This window comes from Xylocopa sonorina, chromosome 5 (genome assembly GCF_050948175.1).
Source record: "Xylocopa sonorina isolate GNS202 chromosome 5, iyXylSono1_principal, whole genome shotgun sequence".
NCBI lineage: Eukaryota > Metazoa > Arthropoda > Insecta > Hymenoptera > Apidae > Xylocopa > Xylocopa sonorina.
The window spans coordinates 1,279,533-1,307,229 of record NC_135197.1 but is presented as its reverse complement, the minus strand read 5'-3'; the positions used below and the strand labels follow the sequence as shown (position 1 = coordinate 1,307,229).

Here is a 27,697-nt window from a genome sequence, read left to right as displayed (position 1 = left end):
ACGAAGAAACGGCCCTTGACCTTGTTCAAGGCGCGACTGCACAGACCGTGCGAGTACATAACTTAACAAGCTCACGGGCCGTTAACAAACGTAGCGTAATTACAGACATTTTCACGACTCGTCACCGATTAAGGTAACAAGGGATGATAATAAACAGGTTTGCGACTTTTCTCCATCACGTAGAACGCCTTCGGCTTGCCGTTTCCGGGGAAGCTCTTGTGGATGCTCGTGGACCCGGATTTACCGGCGATTGGCGCGTAATACGACATGGCGGCCTTCTTCCGATGTTTCTTCACTTTCGCGGTGTTCCTCGAGTCGTGAAGTTCGTTCGTCAACCGAATCCTGTGCACGCTCGAGTCGTCCAGCCTGTACGTCTTGTCGCTCGCGTTGCTATTCTCTTTTTTAGCTGATTCCCCAGTTTTATCATTACGTTCGACGTAGCTCAATCTCTTGTCGTTGTTTCTCACGTGTTTCGAAGGGCTGCCCTTTGGCCGGACGGAAATCTTGATGTTATCAGCGGTCAAGTGTTTTTTGTTCCCTTGCTGCGCCGTCTCTTTACTTATCGTCGCGTTTTCCTGGTGGATATTGTCCATAAAATTCTTGGACGAGATGCTCAGGTTCATCTTCGCGTCCTCCAGCTTCTTCTTTGCTTGCTCGATTTTCAGCTGCGTGTGCAATCTCTTCTTCTCGCTGATCTTCTTTACCACTGGCAGATTCCAGTGATAGATCTTGGCAGGCTTTCCGTTTCCCTGAAATCCGACGGGAAAATTGGATCCGGACTTAGTTACCTTTTGGTCTTTCGGGGATTTGTGCGGTTTCGTGATTGTATAATAGGGTGGACTGGCTGGAAGCTTCACGATGTAGACGTGGCTGTCTCGGTGCCCGTGTCGACGGCTGTACGGCTGATGGATGCGCGTTTGGGCGTTGAGTCCGGGCGGCTCGGGTCCAGCCAGTCGTTTCTTGTGATGTCCATCTGGGATCTCAAGTGGCGCGAGACCTAGTCGATTCAAAATCGCCGCGTTGCTCGTGTGAACAGTCTCAAAGTTGGTTATCGCTTGTTCAGATACGATCGTATCGATATTGCTGAACAGAAATAGCAGCGTATAGCTAAGCAATCTGAAAATACAAAAATGAAAGATTATTATTTTTTTATTAAAGTTCAGAGATTCGTGTAAACTAAGGGCGTTCGATAATAAAGGGGAGTTTGATTATAATAAGAACATTCGTCAGTTAAAATTGGAAACGAACGGGAGAGAGAAGTGGAATAGGAAAGATTGATAATGGAGGGTAGAGAAATTCAGAGGGAATTATTAAAAAAAAGTCGGGGGAATAGGAAAAGGAGGGAATAGGAGAGGGATCATGTCAAGTGAATACGGAGCTTGCGGAACGATATTAACGTTGTTTTTGGTCAAATAGATTAGAATCGAATAGATACAAGACGCGCTTCAACTCGTCGCATGTCCAAAACATCGTGTATAACGCTTTGCACCGACCCGAACGAGAGACCAAGATTAGCTGCTATCTCCCTGATGCAATTTTCTCAACTCTTCTGATGTTTTCGTCAGTCACAGAGATGGTAAGTGGACGACCGGAACGAAACAAATCATCTATCAAGCTCGTTCCACCACTGGTACGAGTCCTCGTAGGCTACCGTTAACATTCTAAACGTTACCGCGCATGATATTTTGTTAGAAAGATAACATTTCAGGCAGACTCTTTGCTCAACTAAATTCGACATAGTGAAATTCCCAGAGTACACCAAATGATTACTTGTTTACGAAGCTATTACGCACAAACTATCTGACAGATTACGCGTGAAAAGTGACGTGAAAAATAATGATTTTGACAATATCTCAAGCGTGGTTCGTTTAAATAAGAAATTCCGGCTACTTTTTGATCATAAGGTATATATTATATACATATAGTTGATGATATAGAATGAAAATGGCGAATAATTCTTTTGAGGAACATAGAAACAAAACGAAAAGAAAGGTTCAAAGAAACAAATGTGTTTGATGCAATTGAAATATTTATTAGAGGAAAATTTATGAAAGTTTTGATAATCAACGGTATAATATTATAATCAAATAAAATCACACATGTATTACTTTTGTGCAATACAATGAAATGAAATTTGTAAGTTTATCTCTTTGTAAGTTGTTGTAGTCGATTATAGCTGATGCAAAGTTCCTTTTTAAAGTAATTAAAAACCCAACGATATTATTTGCACGGTACCGCGTCGTTACCGATTACATTGTTATCTTGAAACCTAATGGGGCGTAATAACCAGTATTCCAAATATCAATCTGACTTTGACAGTAGTATATCTAATAATTTATGCAATGAAATTGTATTTTATTACACGCACACATATCTATACAACACTAACCTTTCTTTCTAATTCTTTTATTAAATTGTATTTATTTTCTAGTTTTCTGTTGTACTTTTAAAGTAAAGAGAGCGTAAATGCGTCACTTCAATTCCAGTTGCTGGAGTTGTAATAACTTCGAGTCTGTGTTCGTGCAAGTCACCGTTAACACCGTTCGAACTGTACATCAGGGCAAGGAAAGAGTTGAATGAACCGCAACTTTGCCCGAAGCATGAAAAAATGCATCATGTCAAACAAAATACAAACTGAAACACGTTAAGTAAAAAACCTTGAAAAGTGAAGTAAAAGAACTTGAAATAGCGTACATCGTGTCGAGTAAACGACGAGTTCCCACTGTTTCAAACTTAAATTTAAGTAGCTTAGAACGTCCATAAGGATTTAGAATGTTGAAGAACTTCGTTTCAGATTATATGAGTAGTACATTCCAGTACATGATATGTAAGATTCTAAGCATACAGAATGAGCAAAATAGACACCAGTTCAACGATCTACCGCTTAAACATAGTTTTCTTCAAGTAACTCGACTTGCTTAATACAAACTTAAACTGAAAATGAATTAAACCAACTTGAATTCCAATAAAAATTGGAGGAAAGTATAATATATAAATATAAAAATAGTGATTTCGAAACGAATTTGTCACAGTGGTTCATGTAAATTAATACGTTCTCCAAATAGTAGCGCGGTAACCGGGTTTCTGTTGGTATAAAATTATTTTCTTAACCATTCGGTAATTTGAACAAAACTGGAGAGAACAATCGAGGTGAAGAATAACAAATATTATCTGACACTTCTCGCTGACAAGCTCGTTAATTAATTTTCATTAGCGAGAATGTATATCCCGAGAGCATCAAAACTTCGTTCACGCAGTTTCGTGTGAACCTCGAATCTCGACGCATCCGTCACTCTATTAACTTTATCCGAATCTATCTACAGATGCTAAAGCATGGCAAATGTACATGTAGATGAACATGATTCATTGAATTCATTGTTCGACAAGATTCCTCGAATCACGTACAATCGTTTACACAAGACACGTTGACCAGGAATAAATTTGGCGGTCAAATCGAACGATACTAAACCCCATTCCAAAGACTAATAATATAAATTAATCGGATTCGATAAAAGAGTTTTTAAGTAACCAGCATTGTGATTATGTATAAGGTGTTCTCAATTTAAATGTCAGGACTCCTGAAGCGTGAAGATCGATAGATTAAGAGAAAAAGCTCTCTAGAGGTCTGTTCGATTTTGCTTCATTTTGTAATAAATGGCAAAAAGGGAAACAAACAAGATTTCTTCTTTTTACTTGTTTATTTGTGCCTATTTATACATATTGCATTGGGAAATCTGAATAAATAAGCGGGATAGACCGTTTTGTTCTTTTTTCTCTGCTTGTTGAAGTTTTAATATTTAAGTTAAGAACTCTTTGATTATTACACAGAAAGTGATAAAATTTCTATCTGGACGAGTGATTCCGCTATTAAATCACCAAGTTACTGTTCTTGTACCTGGCAAGGAGCCAGATTCTCTATCGTATGTAAAAAATCCGACAGTTTGAAAGCATTTACATTACAATACCAGCCAGTTCGCGAGTAATCACTTAGGATCGAATAGTGCGTTTAGACGAAAATAAGAAATGTCACTTCTTCGACTATCATCAGACTCCGGAGGCAATTTTCTATTAAAGTTTGAAGCTGCCTCGAGCACATCCTGTATATGCGACGAGAGTCTCGGGTGAGGGTAAAGAACGAGAGCACTACAGTATCCTCTTATTGAGTAAGCAAGTTACAGTAACCGAACATAGACGGTTCTAGCATCGACGATGACAGCGATCGTTATTCTTTGCTCGAGCGACTTGAACGACTCGCACGAATGCCACAGTCGAAAAAGGGCTCAGCCCGCAATTACCGATTCTGTTTCTGTACCAGCGAGAAGATATCCATGCGACCATACGCTGATCGGTAATTCATTATTGTTGGACGTATTCGTCGTGGGCACACGATTGGCAGGTTGGAGGAACGCGGAAGAGGCGTCCAGCCAGGGGAAATAGCGGCGAAGAAATCGCGAGAGGCAAGGCAAGGCGAGGCGAGGATGAGCAGGGAGAAAGAAAAAAGGAGAGAAAAGTAGAAAAACCGGAGGTACAAGAAGGCAGAGCCAGCCAAGGTGGAGGTAGAGGGACATCAGCGTGTAACTGGTAAAGCGCGTGTACCGAAGCACGTGCGTGAGCATACAAGCACGCGTGAGAAAGACCGACGGTTGAGAAACGCATCGGCAACGACTGCTTGAAAACGGAAGGAAGGATAACAGGGGTAAGCCCTCGCGGCGACGGAATAAAAAATGAAAATGACTAGTTCCGGCACGTTGCGGTCAACCGAGAGTAATCTTCGCGATCTTCACCCGGATCAATGTTTGCGGGTTATTCACTTTCGGCTCTCGGTTCAACCCAACCGGATGGGACAGCCGGGGGAAACTGGATGACTGTTAAGCTTGATCGAATAGGTGCATTTGATACGTGTCGCACAGTCGGTCAAGCGACTCAATTCCCATCGCCGCCCTGAAAACCGTACAGAATGTCGGAAATAAAGATTTTTCGTGACTTTTAATAAAAGTAACGACTCCATAAATCCTTTTGAAGTTTTTAGTATATGTATTATAGTTTCACTTGCATTTCAAAAAATATAAAAAGAGTTTGTTATTATTTTCATTTCTCAATACAGTCTAGGACTTTCTAGGTTTCTCTAGAAACTTCAAATCAAACGAATTTCTCTTTTTAAATCAACCAGAGAAACGTGTAACAACAACAACAACAAAACTTGAATAGAAATGTTCATCTTATTTATACAGTAAACATAGCTCATGAAATTAGTATTATTGTGTAAAAATTTGGTAGAGAATTCAATTACATACCTATGTGTATATCTCTGTGTACTGGTATAACACAATCGATAAAATATTTGTTCAGTTATGTTGGACGTAAATCGATCTTAATAACTTTGTAAGAAACGTTGAAGTATAAACGAACGTGTATGAAAAGCCACAAAAAGTTTTCGTTTTTATCTACAATTATAAATTCTCTCCCCTTAATCCCTTCAACTTGAGTCTCTTAAAAAAAAACATTGCTCGTTGACGAGTAAATCCATATTTCAAAATTCTGCGGTGCTTCAAATTTGTCTAATATCAACAGCGCTTCTAGTTAAATCCATCGGTCACGTTAACTGTCATTCGATCCTATACAATATCTATTTGAATGTGTTCTCTTTCAACGCTTTTGTTAATCGATCTCATTACATGGCAATCTGCCATTTTATTACCAATCTATCGACTAACTTCGTTAACTACTCGCTCCAATCTCTCGCTCTCTCTCCAACTCTAGCCATCAATTATTCACCTCGTCTCTTTTCTCGAATATAAATTATTAATGCGGCTCTATCTGGGAACATGACTATATCGCGTTACTTCAATTCAACTTGGCGGCTATGCTACCAACAGCAATAAGTACAAATAGCCATCTAGCAGTACAGCATCTTACAACACGATTTCGCAACAAACACGATAATAAAGTTACGAAAACCTTTCTGCAACACTGCATGCTGTTCTACAACGCTAGGTAGCATGATTTTTCTTAATGTTTTAACACATTTAAAAACTAAATTACCTTATATAATCGATCTATATCTCTGGAATATTTCAGAAGTGAGACAACTGAAGATCGACAGTAAGGTAACCGTCCGATCTTATATTGCCGAAAAGTTAAGTTAGGTTAAGTTAAGTTTCCGATCGCAATACCACATGAACTTCTCCCTCATTTGTTTTTTATTTTTTGCTCTCTTTTTTTCTTAACAGTCAAAAACCCGAGCAAATATTTAACCAAACATGAAACTAAAATTGGTGGGAATCCAACGCCGATTGGCAAGCTGCTTGAAAGGTATTCAAGTTCTTTCGAAGGTTTTGACAAGAGAAAAAGTGGAGAAAGTGGAAAAAGAATCAATTTAAGAGGATTATTACCTCATATAACTATTTTACGTTATATACTCTCCTGGAAGCACTTTGATCTTAGCTTCGTTTAAGGTGTTGCTGTATTAGTTTATTAATTAAGTTTATACAAAAAGGAAGCCTAGCTGTGCATTAATGGAATGCAAACATCCATTAGACGTGGAACGACACTTTTTTCGATTACTAAAGGAACGTGGCAGGTATAACATTATTTTATAATTATTATTTTCTATATATAAATAACATTTTTAATATACACACACTTTAATTTTGCCTTGTTATTTTTTTTTAAGCTTCTAAAGCAACAAACGCCTGAAAGAAGTTAAAATGCTGCTTAATATTGTGTTTCCTTTTCTTTTTTTACATTTTTATGTTATTATATACTATATTATTGTATAAAAATGATCTCTTACGCTTTCATTGACTTTTCTTTTTTTGATTTGTAGCAAGTGGGTCGAGTAGCTGACATATGAATGTCTTCTATTTTGTATATATCCTTATTAAAAATATGCTATTTTAGTTTCGTTCATTAATGAAACTTTAGAATATTAAATATATTTATTACAGATATATTTATATAAGTATATTCATTTTTAAATTATTTTCTATATGCTTATATATATACTATAAATATATAAAAATATAAATGTTATGTAATCTAAACAATAAGAGAAGCAACCTATAATGAAAAATATTATATATATAATATATATAATATTATAGGTTGCTTCTCTTATTGTTTAGATTACATAACATTTATATTTTTATATATTTATAGTATAACATTTATATTATATGTCACATTATAACATATGTATTTTATATTTTTTTTTTACTTTTTCTTGCCCTATTTTTCAATGTATTAGAAATAATATATCTATTATTTTTATTAAATTTAGATTAACTGGATGTGAGAATAAGTCAGGGAGACATAGGAAAGGAGAATAGAAATATAAAAGCAAGTAAGACAGAAATTTAGATGACGCTGCGATCGGAAACTTAGTTCCCGCATGCGCGGTAAATCGGCAACATTAACATCAAAGATGAGAGAGCTTCGCTAGTGCATAACTGTGCTGGTAATGGTTAGCGATGGCCCGAGACGCCCCCTAAGGTGACTTACTACACTTAAAATAATGGCAAGAAGGAATGATACACTATTAGCGGCTTAAATAGCGGCTTTACATAAAAATGTATAAATAAGTTATAATTTATTCATTTATAGCTCTATTCCCATGTCGTAGCGGAAGCCGTCATGTCCAGTTCACGCGCCATCGGCGGCAAAGCTTGCCGTTTTAAATGCCATCTTTTAAATTTTTAATCATAATTAATTGCGTATATAACATTAAAAAAAAAGAAATGTTCGTTTTTAACGAGTTTTAACGAGTGTTAAAATAAGGTTACCTGTACGTAGTCATTTTCCAGTCACTTCTAAAGCGCCAATCGAGTGCAGTCGCATGAAAGCATCGATCAGAGCATCAATAATCAATCCAGTTGGTTGATTCGTTTCATTGTTAAGGTAGAACGTGTTGGCGCGTGAGTACGAGGACCGGAAGAAAAAAGGAATGAGTATAGGTAAGATTCGACGAGAAACGTCAGTGATTTCCCCAGGGTTGTAAGGGCCTGCTAAGCCTGCAATTTGTGTCTCGGCTGAGTTCAAATTCGACGGCGAGAAAAGGCAACTAGCCACCCGGAACCTTGCGTACTGCAACGTCCGCGTGGAATTATTCATTCTGGACGACTTAACGTATCCACGCGATTCATTATTGGCCTAACTTGACATGTTGACAGTCAGAAGGAAGTTGATTAAGACGCGACGCTAGATTCGCTGAATTTACCAGATTAGGAAGGTAATCAGGGTTCTTGTTCATTTACTGAGAGAAGCATTTTGTCAATTTGTATAGTTTAAAAACTAAAAGTATGAAATGCCGTTGAAAATTTGTCCTTAATGGAAAATACCGAAGGACTATTACTTAAGGGACAATTAAACCCATGACACTTTGACTCATATATTAAAAATATTGTCGAATATCCTCAAAACGTTTTGACAATATAGTAATATATGGATCATCGAACTATTCGAGTAAGACTGTGTGAAATAACTCAGGAAGTTATCTCGCCAATTTCACAGTTCTTAACCATGCGAAACAAGAATGCAAATTCTCAGCAGAGATTAACTTTTCTAGTCCACTGAACTCTTAAATTCTTCAAATTCTTCCAGTTATTCGTGAAGAATTCCAATGAAAAAAACAATAACGAAAAAAGGGAAACGATAATAAAATGAGATAAAAAGAAATGTTAATATTATAACGAAACTAGAATAAACAATTCCTTTATAGTGACCAATAAAAGCTTGGTCAACCTTCCTATAGCACAAGATGAATTGATACGTTGTAAAAGAATCGACTATATCACACTCATTTTTCAAGAGCTCCAAACATCTATACTTGTAACACTACGAAATTAATACGTCCAACTACGCGTGTAATTACTGGATCTGGGCAGAGAAACTTTGCTGTACAATCTGCGGACCATTTTACGGTAATGCGCGAAACAGGCTTTAATTTTCGCGACGAAAGATCATCGAAGCGCAGGCGATTTCGCGTTCGTGAATAACTCGCGGAACACCGTGATACCTGGCCACGTTAATCCAGAGGTCGCAGAGTCATTTTGCGGCCTGACAGAGCATTAATCCGTGACGAGTGGAGAGAGTTTGTTCACCTTGGTGTGATTACTCGAGCCACGGCTATGGGCCGACTGCGAACACCACGGCCTGTGACCACAAGTCCAGAATCGAGTGTGCACGCTCTCGTGCACATACGATTCCACGTGCCAGGGGAGGAACCAGCAGCGAACACAGAAGGTAGCTGGACAGCTAATAAAAGCTGCGATAAAATCCGAAAAAGTGAAATTAGAATCGTTCCGAGTAAAAATTATCGTCAACCTTTTGCGAAATTGCGTTTCAAAGCAAAAGTTGTTTTAGCAGCGAAATAAAATCACGCAAGTAACAATCGTTCCTTGATATCGTTCGATTATACGATCCCTGATCGAATCATACAGAATTGCGAGAACCATTATTTCCAACTTTATTATTACTCATAGAACGGCGAGGTTGTATAGTCCACGCGCGATGAAGATAAGCAAGAAGTTGAACAATAATAGTAATCATAAGCGAGATGCTTCATTGACAATGTTGATTATTACAAATTAGTATAATGTTATGTGCTGTTAATCGCTACCTAACCAGATGGCAGAGTGGTAAAAAACGAATAGAATGTAGGAAGCGAGGAGCCAAAGGAAGTAATTCTAGCCGATAAAGATGAATTGAGCGTACTATGTAGATAGACAAAGTATCGTCACTACGTAACTACCTGTACCCTCAAGATACAACAGTACCCCACCAGGAGTGTTCATCAGGTGCAGGTTCTCCCTGGCTGTGGTTCAATCGTGGGCAAACTATAATATTATCACAGCCCACCCGTAAGGTAAATGGATCGATTTGTAAAAAATTAATTGCGATCGAGGCTAGTAAGTGTTCGTGTATGTACATACATACATAAACGGGGCTGAACCGAGAGCAATGAACATGACGGTTATCAGCAAGCGCAAGCCGCTGGAATTCAACTGCGGCCCTGACGTGACTGAAATATTATTTACCGATTTCCGTTCGGACGAATATGCTCAAGAGAACAGAGACATCTATCATAACTTAAGAGCACATCACCGCTGCGCATCGTTCGTGAGGTAGGCTAGAGAAAAACCGGGCGGACGTGCTGTCCATAAATCATAATGCACCGAATTCGTCTGGACCGCGCCGGACCAACATTCATTGCAATTAATTTCTTCCTTCCGCAAGGTGGCTGCTGCGAAGAGATTTCGTTTTCAACTTATAGCAACCGTTCGCGTACGGTGTTCAGCGAAATTCCGAGGGTCGTTCCAGTACCTTGCGCGTAAAGCTATTGAAATCAACGATCAGAATGTGCACGGTGGATTCGTTATTCTTCGATCTGCAAAGGTTGCGCGTACGTTCGCACCAGCTACAGGAAATGTATGTAAATTCTTAGACTGTGATTTCACTATTTTTTAAATTAGTAAATCCACCACTAATTCCAACGATAGGTATGGTATTCAACTTACGCAATACTAATTGTGTTATAGCTACTTCGAGTTATTTATTTTATGCCTCATTTATTTATTTTCAAGCCTCCAATTAAAAGAGAATTAATCATGCCACGTAAGGTTATTTATACCGAAATCATTAAAATTTATCAGTTGTGCAAATTGAGTTGAAGTTATTATTTATTCCATAAATCGATATGTATTCTACTTATGCAGATTCCTTAAATATACACATACGCATACTAATCTATTCGTTATACCCAAATATACATATATCGATTATAACTTTTTGAATTTCTTGGTATTCTTGCTACAACTTCTTTTATCATGATTAAAATCCACTTTCGAGTACCTTTTTCGTATACCTGTGCATTCTTTGACTTTATCATCTCTCTTATGCCTTCGTGTTATCCTTAGTCGCCTTGTTAGCATCCCCTTTAACAGCTTATTCCTATACCTTTATCCCTCTCCCTTAAGTCCTACTTTCATGTCTTTGCGTAATTTCTTTTATATCATAAAAGAATTTCACATATGGTTATCGTCAAAACTCTAGCTGACTTCGCTTCTATGATAAGTCTGATTTTTACAAGATTGAAACTCTTTCTACTAAATGTCACCCACGTCGCAATAGAATGTACTCCAGCAAGATGGATAAATTACTTCTCACCGTTTATCTAGGATACGTGCTGTGCACGCGGCAGTAGTCGGAACTGAAAATCGTTTACAGTCGTTAGGTAGTCGTTAGGAAGAATTTTAGGAAACGTAGCCATTAATGAGCTACTAGGACCACTTATTGACTACGGGGTGCATGTCGTTTTGTTTGTTGACCGAGGAACAGTCAACAGCGTGGATGTAGACCAACTTCGCAAGAAGATAAAACGTGCAACAAAGACGTCGTCTTAAATCCAGAAAAATAAAAACTATATATCTTTTTGAAATATTATCTGATTATCAACAAGCGATTCAATAATTTTACCCAAGATTTACTTAATCTGACACGTGAAGGAGTGCAATAGTAATTTTAAACACTTTATGGGTATCATTGAATAAATATAAGAGTACAACTAATTTTAATAAAATATTTCATAGAGGAAAAACTCTTAAAAACTTGACAGATCTTATTTTATTTACGTCAATCAAGTGACAGAACGTAGTAATAACAAATTTCGTAGAGTTGAATATTCCCATAGCGACTTTATGTGCATACAATTTTGAAATTTCAAATTACAAATTACAAATTTCGAGAATGTATACAGAGTTTGAACCCCTTTGCAGAACAACCGTGACCGTGAACAAACTATGTCACAAATTTACCGTACGTTGTCGTCACCTGCCAAACGTGACCGAAGACGATCGTTTCTCTATGCTCATAGGGAGGGAGGCTTAAATGTTTAAGCCGCAAACCGGTCGACGACCGGTTTTATCGTACCAGCAAGAATCCAAGTGGATTTCCACGTATTTCATTGGACACGGATGGCGATAGTCGGAGGGGCGGTTGTCATTTTCTCTCTTCCCTTGCTTATCCCTTGCTTATCCAGAGTGAAGAGGATCCCTTTTAAGGGAAATGCATTAACGAGGCCGCTAACAGTACCGGTGGATCGGCACAACTGTAACAATTGACGAAACAACCTAACAACAACTCAGGTTAGGTAATTGGAGTTGCCGCGGACGCATCATATCCGACATAACATACCATCAGTTTGCTGTATATACCATAATACCATAATATAATGTACATAAATTTCAATCTGAACGGTAGGTTACCATTGTTACACTAAGAGTGAAACAATATTTCTTGTGGCTCACTTGGAAAGGAATCGATCGCTTCCGTATATCGCAAAAAGGACGGTCGATAGCCAAGGATGGTACTTGGGTAGAGTAGGTGATTAACGTCAAGGAAGGGTATATCTCCGCGCTCAGGAAACCCATTAAGGATTTCCCTCGACATAGATCCCTCATTACGATGGATCCTTAATCAGGTGACGATCTCTACTGATCGATGAAGAGTAATTTTTACGGTGGGGTTGATGATAACAATAAAAGGTCCAGGGACGAGGGAAGCGTGAAAAAAATATGAAACGAGCGAAGACTCATACCGTGGGAGAGTATTATCGACTCAAAGTAGTGCGGACGGCGAGCATTGCCAAGAAATCCTGGGCAGACAGAGACGAATAGGGGTAACGATCCTTTGCCTGGTACGGCAATTCGAGCCGCAATTCGGAAATTAGGAAGCACTTACACCATGCTTCTTTTGCTATTCTCAAATCAAACTAAAATATATTAGATATATCCGTTGAACATTTAATGAAACTTTAAACGATTTGAAACGATACCAAAAAATCAATTTTTCATAATGTTTACTCAAAGATACAAATGAAATTAATGACTTTTGCTTCACCGAACACGGCAGAGATTCTCTAACGAGTTCGTGCACGCGATTCACCTGTCGTGGCAGAAGTTATTCGGTATGTAAAATTGTTCACTACGTGGAAAACCGTCTGAAAGCATCCGGCGGTCACGCATTCTGCTTCCAAGTTACGTGCCACGAATCTCGGAATATCTATAACGATTTTATCGATTCTGCAACGATTTCGTTTGAATACGAGTGAACAACAACAGAGTATCAGACTATAATATGAAAACGCTAAGTAACTAAATAAGGGGCCCTCATACGACCAATACACATTGATAGACAGACTACACTTTCCTCATACAATCGATATTATTGGCAATGGATTTAGTTTCTACTTAGCGTTCACAGATTTCAAATTAAAAGAGGGCATGTACAGCCATTATTTTATCAATATTAATAGAAAAAGCAACGGAAAAAAGATTACAGACTACAGAGAGCGGCAAAACGGATAATATATGTGTATATGTGGGATAAAAAAGATTTTCAACAAACATATATAGCGACAGTTCGCGCCATATCATGTAAGTACACATATAAATGCAGATCCAGACGACCGGGCGATAGTTACGTGGTTCTCTTATTTAATTCGGTCCGAATATCTGTGCCGCATCTGAAGCGATATAAAGAAACATTAAACCGTGTCCACCGCGTAGGTGACACGCATTCTTGGCGAATTGCAAACAACGGTCCTATAGAAGAAGCATTTGGAGAGGAACAGGGTCTCCCTTCGCATTTACATTGATCGTAAATTCACCACCCATAAGCGTATACCTCGCCATTAGATTCCGCACCACCCATGTCGCATGCGATACGAGGAAATTTCATGCACATAAATATGTATGTGTCCGTGCACGTGAAGTTTCATTGACATTAATTATTGCCGCTTGACACTCGAGGAGTCGGCTGTAAACATTTCTGGGAGTCGTGTGTAGTCTTTCGTATGCCTGATTTTGAATACATTGTAAATCTCATTACTGTGATCCAATAGATATTCAACTTGTAAGCTTGTTTATTTTAAATAAATTTCATTTTTGTCATAACATAAATATATGTGTCCAAACGTTAATGTAACTTAAATAAAAATCAAATCCTATGCCATTTAAAACATGAATGCATGCTATTGCTATTGTAAATAAAATTCACACATTATTATCGTTTGTCGGCGAGAGTAATCGTATCATGATTATATACACCAAAAAATAATTCTTTTCTTCATCGCAAACAAAATTATAATGCAACACAGGGAATTATACGTATACGTAGGTGACGCATGTATGTATAACGAGCTTGGATAACGGAAGATGGATGACTAAGGATAGCTACACGAAATATCTAAGGAATGATTGATCCTAATGTGTAGGCAGCATTTACAATGGAACCAGGCAGCTACGGTATCTACCAACTCGTGTCGCGAGCTGGCATTTAACATATTCACAAATAATTCGTACAGCTAACGTGGGTATTAATTGAAATTTTCGGCTAAAATAGTCGTTTCCAAGGCAATCTTATCATCCATCATCACTCATCCGTCCGTGTCGCTTTAGAAGGTATTACTACTTTTCATCGAGCAGTTCAAATAATGCGTCGGTCAAGTATTTCATGGCAGTTTTATCGAATCATTTATGCATGCTTTTAGCATCAATAGCGGTAGCAAAGATTGCTCGGGGGAGAATCACCCTCGATACCTGAAATATAATATACAGCGCAATATTATATAATCCAGCTTCTCGTCCGTGGATTTCACGAAAAAAGCACACTCCAAATAGAACGAAATTAAGCTACCGATTAAGAAGCACGAATTTCTTGAAGAGAAACCCCTGAAAGTAATTTAGCCGTAGCTGGCACACCCCAAACGAGCACAATAGAGCTGGCTCGAGGGTCTCGGAACGTCTCGTCGTATCGAAAAGTTGGACGCAAATCTACGGCTTCCGAGACTTCAAAGGGCGCAATTGCTTGTCTGATGGAAAGTACCGGGTATGTATCGATATTGCTTCCAAAGTAATTTTCGATATAGATCGAAAGTTTCATAAGGAAAACGCGTGAATGCGAGGGAAAATTAAGAAGGGGAAGAAATTGTAAATATGTATAAAAGAAATAAATAGGGGGGCGCAAAGATGGTGGGTACGATTGCTTTTTCCGAGAAAACCCGTCTATGGGGTCATTGTTTCGGTCACTTAACCCTACAACTTTTTGCCCCATAATACATTCGGGAATCTTTCGTTGGTATATCATTCATTCACTGTCTAACATCCTGAACATTTTAAGCGTTCCAAGGAACCTGTTACTCGGCTAGATTCAAGATACCAGCCGTTTTTTCATCCGGCATTATTCGGCCTCTCTTTCTACATCGCTGAGCGCGTTAATTGCCGCAGTGAAGCGCTTAGAAGCCCTGCCCTTCTTTAATTAGCTAATTGGACTAGTGCGACGGAATTATAAATGAAAGTTAAATCGCCTGTTCATGAAACGATATCGCTGTCGAATCAACGATGTAATTGGCTCAGTCTTAATCTTGAACTCATCAAGGAAACGTTTTCCTCTATGAGATACAGTATAACTAACAGTGATTCTCCGAATGAGAACGATGCCGTCAACTCTGCTAACATTTCAAGGCATGTTTCAAATTCATAATTTCATTTTTTTACATAAAAAACTCTGGACTGTGAGGCAAGAAAACGTCACATGAATTACTATTTCTTTATTCGGACCATCTTTTTGTTCTTTTTTATCGCATGTTAAACCTTCAGAGGGTAATAAAATAAATGTAGGAAAGAAAAGGACCAATTTCGTGTTACAAAAAAATATTTAGATATTTTATACGTTTACATTATAAAAATGTTTGAGTATTTATCTGTTCTCCAGTGACATATTTTAAATGATTTTACAAAATGCGAATAATGTCTTATTGTCACCATTTTACAATTCTCTTTTATTATTCCTTAGTCAATGGTTATTCTTTTACCAATGTTACGCGGTCAATCTTAACTCTTAGAGATAACCATATCATGTAGAGTCGCACTTATTTATTTGGATAAAGACGAGATATTCTTGTAACATTAAAAAATCTTTACAAATTTTATGTCTATTGGTTAGACATAGTAATATGGTGTTATTTGTAAAGAAAACTTCCAAATTTGCTAAGAAAATATAGAACTCATATAAGAGTGTATACGTAGCATGCGCATGTACGTTTGAGAAAAGGCTTCCTGTATTAATGATAGAGATAGGTGCATTTTGAACATGACGAGATTCATCGAGTTCGTTAACGAAATCTGCTATAACCAAGCGGCTCGATGAAACGAGGAAGTGTAAATGATCTCAGGAATCTCGTTCATGCGCCAGATGTATTTTTCGTTCTCGCACGGCGTTGTCGGATAGGGTTCGAGTTTTTCAGGCAGCTGTTGTTAATGCTGTTATTCGGAACTCAGCAGTCTCCCTTACGCGAATGACATACGAATGATTCGATAGGGATGCTGAGAACGGGAAAAAAACTAGGGAAATTCACTTTCGTAACGTAAAACGGAAAATTTCAATATCTTATACATCTCTCCATCAGACATTTACGTTGAATGAATGGTTTACCAGAAATTTTTAATGGTTTCGCTATTTAATTAACACAGGTACGCGTTTCTAACGGCTTTTACCTATCTATCTATTCGGTACTTGGTTAATTTCACATTAAAAGAAATTCCTCTTGGCTGGTATAATTTGCGATAAAGTAACACATATTCTGCAGTAATACTGTGCGAAGTCTCTTTCGTTTTTCACAGTTTGATGAACACTGATCTGGATTCGATCATTTTACAAAATGCCGACGTTAAACACGTCACCTCTAACATCTCTCTCTCTCTCTCTCTCTCTCTCTCTCTCTCTCTCTCTCTCTCTCTCTTTGTAAAATGACTGAATCCAGATCAGTGTTCATCGATTTCTTGATGTTCATTCGGTAATTTTGAAAAATTGAGATTTAAAAATTCAAAGAAAGAATGAAAGGTACAATTCCGTGGTCTCCGTGACTCTGAACGTTTCGCGCATGTTTTATAAACAATCAGGAAGTATCGTTATGATTATGGGAATGTCTGGATGGGAACTTGGGGTAGAATGGGACGGATCTTCCAGTTAGTGAACAAATGTTGCATTGTCGTACATTCGTAACCACGTTTACCCTTAGTATCGGGACTCAGGGCCATAATACTTTCCAATTGAATTATATAGTTCCACAATGGTCAGGTAGTGGCACGTGCTATTTGGAGTCCATGATGGGATCCTAATGAACCCATAAATACTCGTACTCTCATTGTCCATGGAATAAAAGTTATTCAAATTTGACAAGTGTTACGTTTGACATTTTTCGATAGACATTGTCCCTCAAATGTACACTTGTAAAAAATTTTATGATCCTAGATTTGATCAAAATTGAGTAATTAATAATCAGAGTAAACGTAGTGTAAATACATACATATATGTATTAGTTGATGCAAGAGGAATGTCGGTTTTTATATCGAATCTTATGTTTGAAATTTTAATAAATTCCAAAATAAATATTATCTATGGTCGTTCGTATTTTAAAGCTTAGAATCTGCTCTTTATTTTTATTACACATATATATATGATCGATCCTAATTATAGCTATATTATGATCATTTTAGCAATGCTAGACAAAAGCAATTAAGAGCAATTTTTTTGTACGGGTTCAAGCGAGGTCGAAAAGCAGCTGAGACGGCTGGCAAAAACAACGAAGCTTTTGGCCAAGATGCTGCTAACGAAAGTGCGGTATAACGATGGTTCGTTCGATTTCTCAGTGGTCCAGTTCTTGTAGGTCCAATTCTTCTTCATGGCAACGGTCGACCACACGTTTTAATGATGCGATAAAAGCCGCATGAGTTGGGCTAAAAAACTCTGGACCATCCACCATACTCACCTGACCTTTCGCCCATCGACTATCACTTTTTCAAGCATCTCAATAACTTTTTGCGCGAGAATTGCTTCAAAAATCAAGATGATGATGAAAACGTCTTCAATTCTTTCGGCATAAACAAATTTGTATCTCGTTAGTAACGCTGCATTGATTCTAATGGTAATTATTTTAATTAATAAAATCTATTATAAAAAAAGTTATGGTCGTTTAAAATTGAAGGTTAAAAACCGACATTCCTTTTGCATCAACTCAATATATGTATATATCAACGAAATTTCTCCAATAAAAATCTATCAAATACTAGCTACCGACTTGTCGTCACTTAATTTCGTATAAAATACAGGCATTTTCCCTGAATAATTTATTTCTTCCGAAAACTACACACAGTGCATTTAAATCATTGATAACTCCATTAAGCCGCAGACCAACTTACCATCAGCAGAGTCTCGTTTGTACGCCGACGTTATACAGTCGTATATGCAGTCGATGCCCGATACGTATACTTGCATGTAGGAGATAAAAACGTTCGAGACGACCAGAAATGCAGATCTCGTCCGAATCGACCTTACAGGCACGAGGAGACCGCGCGATGAATCGATTCAGGAGTGAGGTGCGACGTGCGTCCGTCGAAGTATGTACGTACATAATACATGTATGCATAAGAGAAATCGAAACGAATCAAGAAGCTGGGGGAAAAGAAATGGCTGAAGTTGAATTAGCAGCCAGCCACGTCCGAAACATTCGCTGGCTGTTTCTTTTCTTCCTTACCATCTCCGCTTCCTGCATTTGTCTCAAGGATTCCCATTTTACTTTCCTTTCTTTTCTCTTCTTTTCCGTACCCTCCTTAGCTTCCCGTCGCAGAACTTAACGCGAGCCCTATTCAAGCAGCCACGTCAAGCAAAAAGGAAACAGAGAACTTTGGTTCGACGCAGGGCGACCAAACCGTTGCCTCGTCCAGCTGAACCAACACCAAACCAACTTCGACCAATTATGACTAACAGATGTCATTACCAAGGATATCGTTGTCGAAAGGAAAGCATACTGACTGTGTGTGTATGTTATAATTAATGATTACCTAAGACGGAGAATGTTAGCGGAGGCTAGTCTACATTCGAACGGAAATGGCAGCACGTGTGTACTATGTCTGAAATTCATCAACTTCATATCGATTGCACGACTGAACTTTACTGAACGAATGATTTTACAAGTTCGATAGACGTTTTTTACGGGTAGGTGAATCGGTGGAGGTGGACTGTGAGTTTCTCTGTTAGACAGAATTTATCTCAAATTTGGAATCTCAACAAATATATTGAAATAAATTTAATAAGAAACTGCCTGTGTCCTTGTCAAGAGATATACGAAGTAGAAGATCGATGAAAACAATATAAAGAGACTAATAGATACATTTGACGGCATGACCATTGATTAAGACGGCAGTAGGAGAAATTCTAGTAAACGCCTTATTAACTGAAATACTTTGATGCAAACGAACGATAAAGGAAACAACATCCATTGAACGTGGCCAATGCTAATGCAAGTAAAACGTCGGCGAAAATAAAGACTGACAGCGGCGATTACGAGATAAAAGATGAGAGTAAAAGATCACGAATTACGTTAGCCGGTTCGCTTTATGGCGGAAGAGCACGTGAAACGTAATTGCAAGGAAGCGCAATTTGTGCGTAGCCCCAAAGCTCCATTCCCAGATCGTTAATTCTGCGCTAGCTCTGACCCTGTCATTATGTATGTTCGGCAGTAAAGTTTGATTATATGTTTCATACGACTGAAGGGCGTTGAAATTTGGGGAGAAAAAGCCGGACGGAAGGGCTACGCTACGAAGGTGGGAGCCGAAAATAGCGTTATCGCCGATAATTGGACGCGTACTCCGACATATACTTCGCGTAAACGACCTCTTTTTCCCCTCGACAAACCCTTGGAGCGTTGGAGGAACGGTGTACTATGATATGCGTGTTGTACAATCGCTATTCGCCTTTGTCTAGATGACTTTCACATTTTCATGTTTCTCTTATAGACAAATTATGTGAAAGTATTTGTTGCGATGAGACTAAAATACACATATAAATATTGTATTTCATAACTATGCGTACTTCACAAAATTGCGTATTTAACTGATGAGAGCAAATGATTACTTATTGCATTAACAGAAATTGCAAAATATCTTAAAAAAATAAATAATTCAATTGTTTTCCTGTTCTGTAGAAGAAGAAGGGGTGTCTCTTCCTTCATCCCTTTCTGCTTTCGGAGCTGTTGGAGTCTGTTGACATCATATATTACAATAGACAGAGAATTTTGGTGTAACAATTGTTCGAAACAAGAATAATTTCTTCTCTGAAGAGGTTTGCTAACACTATGAGGTTGGTATTACCGTAATTAAAATTTTTACACGGACGACCTTGTAACGTTATAATTGTTCTCCAATTGGCTAAACTCTCTACAGTTTCGACCAATAATTTACACAGCCAAGTATCTTACAATGAATTCCAACAACACGTGTACATCATCACCATGTGTAGGGTGTTTATTTGAAAGTTTCACATTTCAATATTTGAAAAGCAACCCATTTCTGAAAAAAAAATGTTTTGCTTTTATTTCAAAGTAGATCAAATTATTACGATTCTTTATATTATATAACATAAGTATTATGAGTTAAACGTAATTTTTCACCCTATAGAACAACAAAACACAAATTAGTTTTTATTGCTTATTAAATATAAAAATCGTTGCAAAACTGTTCATTTTTACATTGAATAGACCAATGCTATCAATTTCCTGTGCTAACGATTTTCTATGTCAAATTGCTCCGATTAAGCTTTGCTGATCGTTCAATAGCACCGATGTCACTAATCTAACCAGCGTTCAAGCGTGCCGGTTAACCGGTCACCAATCTGTGGACCACAATTTTTAAGACAATCAATAGCTGGCATCCGTCCACTAACCACTATCGTGGATTAATTAACAGTGCCAGAATTGAAATTGTAATCTGTAAAATAGATCTAAAAAATTGTTTGCAATAGATCAATGAAAAGGGTACCTGGTGTGTTCTTCATCAAAATTCAAGAGAGGACTTTGAGTATGTTTTTGATAACTCGTCGACAATAATGGATTGTTCGTTAATCAACTATTAATCAACTACTTGGTAACTTCCTGTTTCGAAAAATTTCTGCAAATTTCTGCAAAACTTGATGAAATGAACTTTTTGCCTCCTCCATTTAAATAACGCTAAAGTGTTTCTTTATGTTCCTTTCCGTAAAAATTTTGCAAATAATCGTTACTCTTCATCTCTGATTGATTTCATTTAAATTTCTTGATTTTTTCAATTACTATCATTTCCTATACTTTCATCCTCAATATCTACATATAATCACAATTGTGCCATGAAAATTTTGATCAGCCATCATTAACCTCTGAACCGCGAAAAATGAGCTAACGTAGCTTACGCCAGTAAAAATATTTCATTACCCAGATAAATAATTTGCTAGTTCATGAAATTCCTCGAATATGTACAACGTTGCTGCTACGGTCACGTTTGCTTTAGGCAAATCTAATTATTATAATTAACTTGTGATTTATTGTTTACGTTCCCGATTTATTCGTCCCCGTAGAGGTGTTCAGGCGACCTTCCGCAGGAAAGGCTCCCAATTACAAGTGGCTCTCTTATGTGGAAAAAAATGAAAGAAACGTGATTTACCGACGCCAAAAGGGAGAAGAACGGAACAGGAAGGCAATGCTTCAACCTCGAAAGCTTGTAAATCTACGAGGACGAGGTATAGGAATACGTGGCAGGGAGTAAGTTGCAATCATTTCTGGATAAATTTAGCCTCGAACGATGCATTTGATTTTTTACGATGTACGCACAAGTAACGTACATCGCACGGTGTTCTCGTGAGATGTTATTTTACCGGATTGGGCGGTAACGCGGCATTGAGCCGCGTTCATGCCTTTTTAGGCATTCACGGTGTTTCACGGAGCGAATAATGAAAAGAACGCCGACTGGCCGATTATGCGTAAAAGTAATTGCACACCGGCGAGCGAAAAGGAAGAAGTGAATTGGCAACTACCGACGAAACTGGAATCCGTAATTTCGTGGAATTCGTAAGAAACGCATGAGAGCCATTCCGCGCTCGGAAATTAGACCACAGAATCTCCAACTTCCGAGTATTTACGCCGATAATTACGCGAAATTAGATCCTGTTGAATTTGTTCGAGATTTATATCGCAAATGACCTTCGATTCATTCAACTTTGATAAAAACTTTGATAAGTATTGAATACACTTGATTAATTTCGAGTTGAGCAACGCCAATCGGTAATTAAAAACTATGAAAGCACGAACCATAAATCTTTCTCATTCTTCATTTTCTCCTGATAAAAATCTTGTTAATTGTTGTTAATTGTTGATATTATGGACCGGATATTTATTAATCAATGGTTAACGAACGGAAAATATATCATTAACGGGCGGTCCGTTACACACCATCATTCTTTCTCCCCACCCGATTGCCGTGCGATGTGTCCTGCGATATAAATGCGTGCATACATACGTACCATACTTACGTCCAACACTTCAATGGAGACGCGTGCTGCGCTCAATGGACGCTCAAGAACAATCTATTTAACCCTTATTAGGTCAGTGTCAATGACCAAGATTGAAACGCTAGCGAGACAGGTGTCGACATCGATGAAATTGATGAACTTGAACTTATATAAAATAATAGCAATACAAAACAGATGAAAATATATTATCCGTATTTTGCCGGTGTTCTTGAATTTTTTGTTTAATTATAGACGGTATTGAAAAATGTTTCGGATTTAATTTCTATGATTAGTCATTAATTAAGTTACTAATGTTTAAAAATCATTGGTTTAAGGTTTATGGAACATTTTTCCAAATGCTACGTGGCAACTTAACGAGTCACCCTATATATCAGTTGAATATAATAATGTAATGTAAAAGATATCGCTTTCTACGAGTCTATATACTTTGCTTCCGCCTACATCCTGTACGCATCAATAAATTGAGACTAACAGTAAATTTGCTGCATACTTGAGAAGAATATCGTGCATTTCCATCAATAAGTTATTGGTATATTAATAATAATTGATTATAATATATATAATAATTGAAAAATTGTTTATTATATATAATGATTATTAATAATGATAATTGATATATTATATATAATATATATAATAATTGCAATATTGATAATAATTTTACTATAGATTATCTCGGACATCATTTGTTCACAATATATATGTATCTTAAATGTGTTCTGTTTTATTCACCTACAATGCAATTTTTTGCTTTCATCTCAACATTTGAAATTTGACTTTCTCCTATTTTTATTCTTTACATTAGAAACTCTGATTGCTATATCCAATTCTTACTATTGGATTACAATCATAACTAAGAGTCTGTACAAGAATATTATTTATTGCACAAAAGAAATTTTCTTCCCGATTGATAACACCGAACGATGTTATTATTGTCTAAATTATCGAAACTTTAAAAATGTTACTTTCGCACCGCGGTAAACTTTACTCATAGTATATATTATACTTTAAGAGTATCTCATGATCTCTCGGCTCTTCAAATATTCATGAGTGAACTAGCCGAACGAACATATCCGATGCACTCCGAACGCATCCCAGACTCCTGCTTCTCCCCTCCCGTTCGCGCCGGCTCTTTGACCTCAGCATCACTCTGCATAACGGTACATCGGCCTGGACGTTTGCCTATTATGTCACTATATTCACCAAAGGATGCTGTGTACCGTAACCGTAGCCTCGATGGAAGTCGCTCAGTTTTTCCAACTTTTTCGCAAGAGCCTCCGCTACGCGTAAAATCAAACCGAGCAAACGAGAGAGAACGGAGAAACGGATAACCTGACCCTATACACTTTTAATGTACACACTCATGGTTCGCGACAGTAGCGTATCGATATATCACTTATCAAACTTTGTATTCCTATCGTCCACCTTTTCACCTTTGCTTCCAACTCTCACGTACAAAGTACACACGTATTTGCACGGTTACTCGTTTTGATCATTTATTAATGTTTTTTACAACTATTAGTGAACACAAGTTGACTACTATTGTTTTAGTCCAAGCCAATGTTAGCGAAATAGTGGAAGCTATAGCCCCCTCCGATGAAAGCTGTTGTTGGAGTTTCCCATAGGGAAGTATACTTCAATTAAGGAACGTCTAAGGGTGCGTACAGACCGAGCAACGTGAATCTGGAAACACGATTCCAGCAAATTGCGGCGACACGAGGAATTCGTGTTGGCAACTCGTGGGGAATTCGGTAATTTCGGTGCCCATGCGAAACTTTGTTGCTGTGATTCATTTAGATTTAGACATGTAAAACCATAATTATTATTCATTCGATTCCTTTTTTTGTCTCAAAATCCTAAATTAATTTTCAGTATATTATTATTGACCAAAAATGCATCCAATTTTTCAACGATCAGCTATTGGCTGCTTCGTCGTTCGTTTCCAACATAAATTTCTCCTACAAATTGTTCCTCTCGATCACATGTTGGCATTTCCACAGAGTCCGCGGAGTTTTCGATTCGAAATGGGAAATTTGGGACGTGGCAAATAACGCCGCTTTGATATTACGCCATGAAATATTGACAGCACCCGGATGAATTGCTCCGTCACCCATTGTATTCTTATCCCATCCTTCGGAAGTATCTGCTCTATTGTACGGGAATGTTGTTACACCTTATCACACACGAATTGTCCCAAGTAGTATTTTGAATTTTGCGTTTAATCTGGGAGCCTGCATACCGTGGTTCCGTAAAATCTGTCCGAAGTGTTCCAAGAATGAAGGGGTGAGACCACTTGCTGCTCTAAAGACTCGACTTTATAGACTCGAGAGGAAGCATAGTGTTTCCTCTCCCGCCCTTCCGGCTTTCATTACTAAAGCAGAAGGAAGACGAAACTAAAGAAACAACAGAATTAGAAACATCAGAAATCGCATTAAAATCTCCCTCCCATTCTCTCCTTTACTCCCCCAGGTATTTTCTGATTCACTCAGAACGTGCACACCATTTGTGCACGCATCGTAGCCAGGCTATTTATGCCTATGTCTACTTACGTACAAAGTAGTCAGCATGTACGTGCCGAGCACGTAATATATCGCGTGTCCCAATCGAACTGCCACCCCTCTCAGTTTCTCTCCTTTCTCTCTTTCTTTCTCTCTCTCTCTCTCTCTCTCTCTCTCTCTCTTTCTTCTCGTTTCGATCCTTCTTTTCTACGAACGAACGAGGGTCTCTCAACAAATAGACCTGCTGCCTGGAAACGGTTGTAGCCTGTGCGAGCAAACACGTACAAGCGTCGAAGAAGATCGCGTTATTTTTAGCTGTTTTGTCCATCGCCGACGCTTTTCAAAGTCTCTCAGCAAATATATATACTGTATATACCTGTGATCGAATGGAATCGACCGAAGCCAACCTTGAAACGTGATATTTCTTCTCTTTTTCAAAGGGGAAAAAAGAAGAAATTTCATGCTTTCTTTCCAGTCATTTTTCATCTCATAATTTTCCTAATTTTTGGTTATTTTCTTTTTAAATAATTATAAATTAATTGAATAGGAAATTAGAGATGTGATTTGTTAGGTAGTCAATTACACACCCGATGTTAATACAACCTCGTTTGATTATGCGGAACGTTCGACAAGAACGATAACTGGCTTCATAATCGAACGTTCGATTCGCGCGCATCCTGTTTGGCGTCAAGCGATCGAGCTTGCAATCGAACCAAGTAGAACAAATAATTCCAAACGTACATACAGTGGATGAACCATGTAAGAACAATTCACATCTTCAACCGCAATCATCTCCGTCTCGCCCACGGAATCAATTATCAACTATTTTATGGCCTAATAGTGTCTTTTCGAAATGATATCTTCGAAATCAATTTAACCAGTTGCAGAAGCTGATTTAACCGCAATTAAGGAAATTGACGCGCGAGATAAAAAAGATTCGATGATTCGTTACCACCGCCGCTACCGGTGTAATACTTGACGCGCAGGGCGCGGGGTACTGTGCATGCAAAAGTAAACACCGCGAGTCTGTCGAACACTACCGACCTCACCGTGTGTGCGTGTGCTACATTTTCTTTCTATCGCCCCCTAGTGCCCCCTACCACCACTAGAGCAGAGTTTTGCCAATCTCGTTCGTCCCCTATGGTTGGCGACTAACACAGAAAGCAGACGGTGCTCTTACTGTAAATCGCCAGCACACGAAGAAAAAGGCAGAGGCCGCACGGTGGTGCACACCCGTGGCTCGTGTTAACGTACATGTGCTTGTGTACATACGAGCCTCGATGCGTGGGCGACCCCTTCGGATCGCATATCGAGTGCCAACAGAGGCTAACAGAAAAGTGCACAGTGAATGTCGAATTACGATACCGTTTCATGAAAATTCATCCCCCGATTTCCCTCTGTCAATTAACGACGTTTAATTGACTTTTTTCTTTTTTATCTAGACTATTCGTACCTATACCCCAGGGAGTAGTTTCTACGAACGATTTAAAGAGATATATTTCTAACAATTTATCTAAGTAAAGTTTCACCTTTCTTTCTTACCTATCTTGAAAGCTGATTGTATATCCGTAATATATGTTGTTTATGTGCGTTACTTAAATTATTGCAACTAACTCGGTTTTGATTTATTTGTACAGATTTATTCCAATCACCTAGGAATAACCTCATCGATAAGCAGGTCATAAACCATGTAGGACATTGGTTATCAAGATTCGTGACGTCTCGCCCTGCGCGATGACGATTATCTCATCGTAAAAATGATTCATATCTCTTGTAGTTTCCCGACTTTATGCTAAATGTATAGACAGCTATCGTAATAAAGATTTTCCGACCATCGATGAAGATCAAATTACCTAGATCAGAACCTTCACGTTCATGTCTGTCTCCGTCAAGTCAATAATTTATTACGATGGGCTTTGGCTCAAGCCGGGGTCAATATTGACCGTCCTAGGATAAGGACTACGGCGCCGTTCGCCGCGAACTACCACAAATTCAGCCGAAAGAGTTTCTCCGTTTGGATATCAGACAGAAATAAAAGGAAAATGGAACAGATCAGCGAGCATTGTTATAGTGCGTAAAAATTTATTGGGAAACGCAACGAAAGCCTTCGAGATTTATTACGCTAGCACCATCTCGTGGCGTTATGGATTTTCGATATTTCCGGCTCCCCAGGAGAAAACTACTTGCTCGGCTCGTCTGCCACCAATGAACGAACTTGCGAGTTAACTGTTCGACAACGTGCCACGAAACGCATCCTTGGCCCACGCAAATATCTTCTACGTCCACGCGATATCTACATTACGTTTGGCAGAAATACGTAGAATTGAAATCGGGTGAATCTTATCCAAGACTGCAAAAGGCGTGTATGCGTGTGTGTGGAGAATTTCTCGCAGGAAATACGTATCCTGATTCATCATTTTACTGATTTCAAAAACCTAAGATGAATACATTGTACGCTGCATTTCCTTTCGAACAGTTTTACTCGAACATCGAAAGAAAATCTATGGTACACTCCCTCGGCTGACAAATACTCAAGACGCAAAGCATAAAGTTTCGAAGAATTTCCATTAAGGAATATAAATACATAGATTTCACAGTTGTGCAATTTTTATTACACAAAACAACAAACGTGCCTTTACAAAGAAAAAAAACAAATCTATAAAAAGTCTTACCTCGCGATCGTGAACATGCTGTGATTAGTTAGTTCTTTCTGAACGAGATACAGGTCAGCTTTTTGTTTATCAGATTTGGCCCATGAATCCCCTTTGCAAACGTTGAAGCACCGTTAAATCCCGAAGCAAACCAAA

General features: G+C 38.2%; 1 protein-coding gene across 1 annotated transcript; it reads right to left on the bottom strand.

Moving 5' to 3' along the window:
* Nucleotides 1-60: 60 nt before the first annotated feature.
* On the bottom strand, nt 61-27,697 carry LOC143423534 (uncharacterized). Its single transcript, XM_076894922.1, has 2 exons — nt 27,563-27,697; nt 61-1,116 (listed from the first exon to the last, which is right to left on the bottom strand). The coding sequence occupies exons 1-2, from the start codon at nt 27,577-27,579 to the stop codon at nt 129-131; spliced, it is 1,005 nt and encodes a 334-aa protein (XP_076751037.1). The 5' UTR covers nt 27,580-27,697; the 3' UTR covers nt 61-128.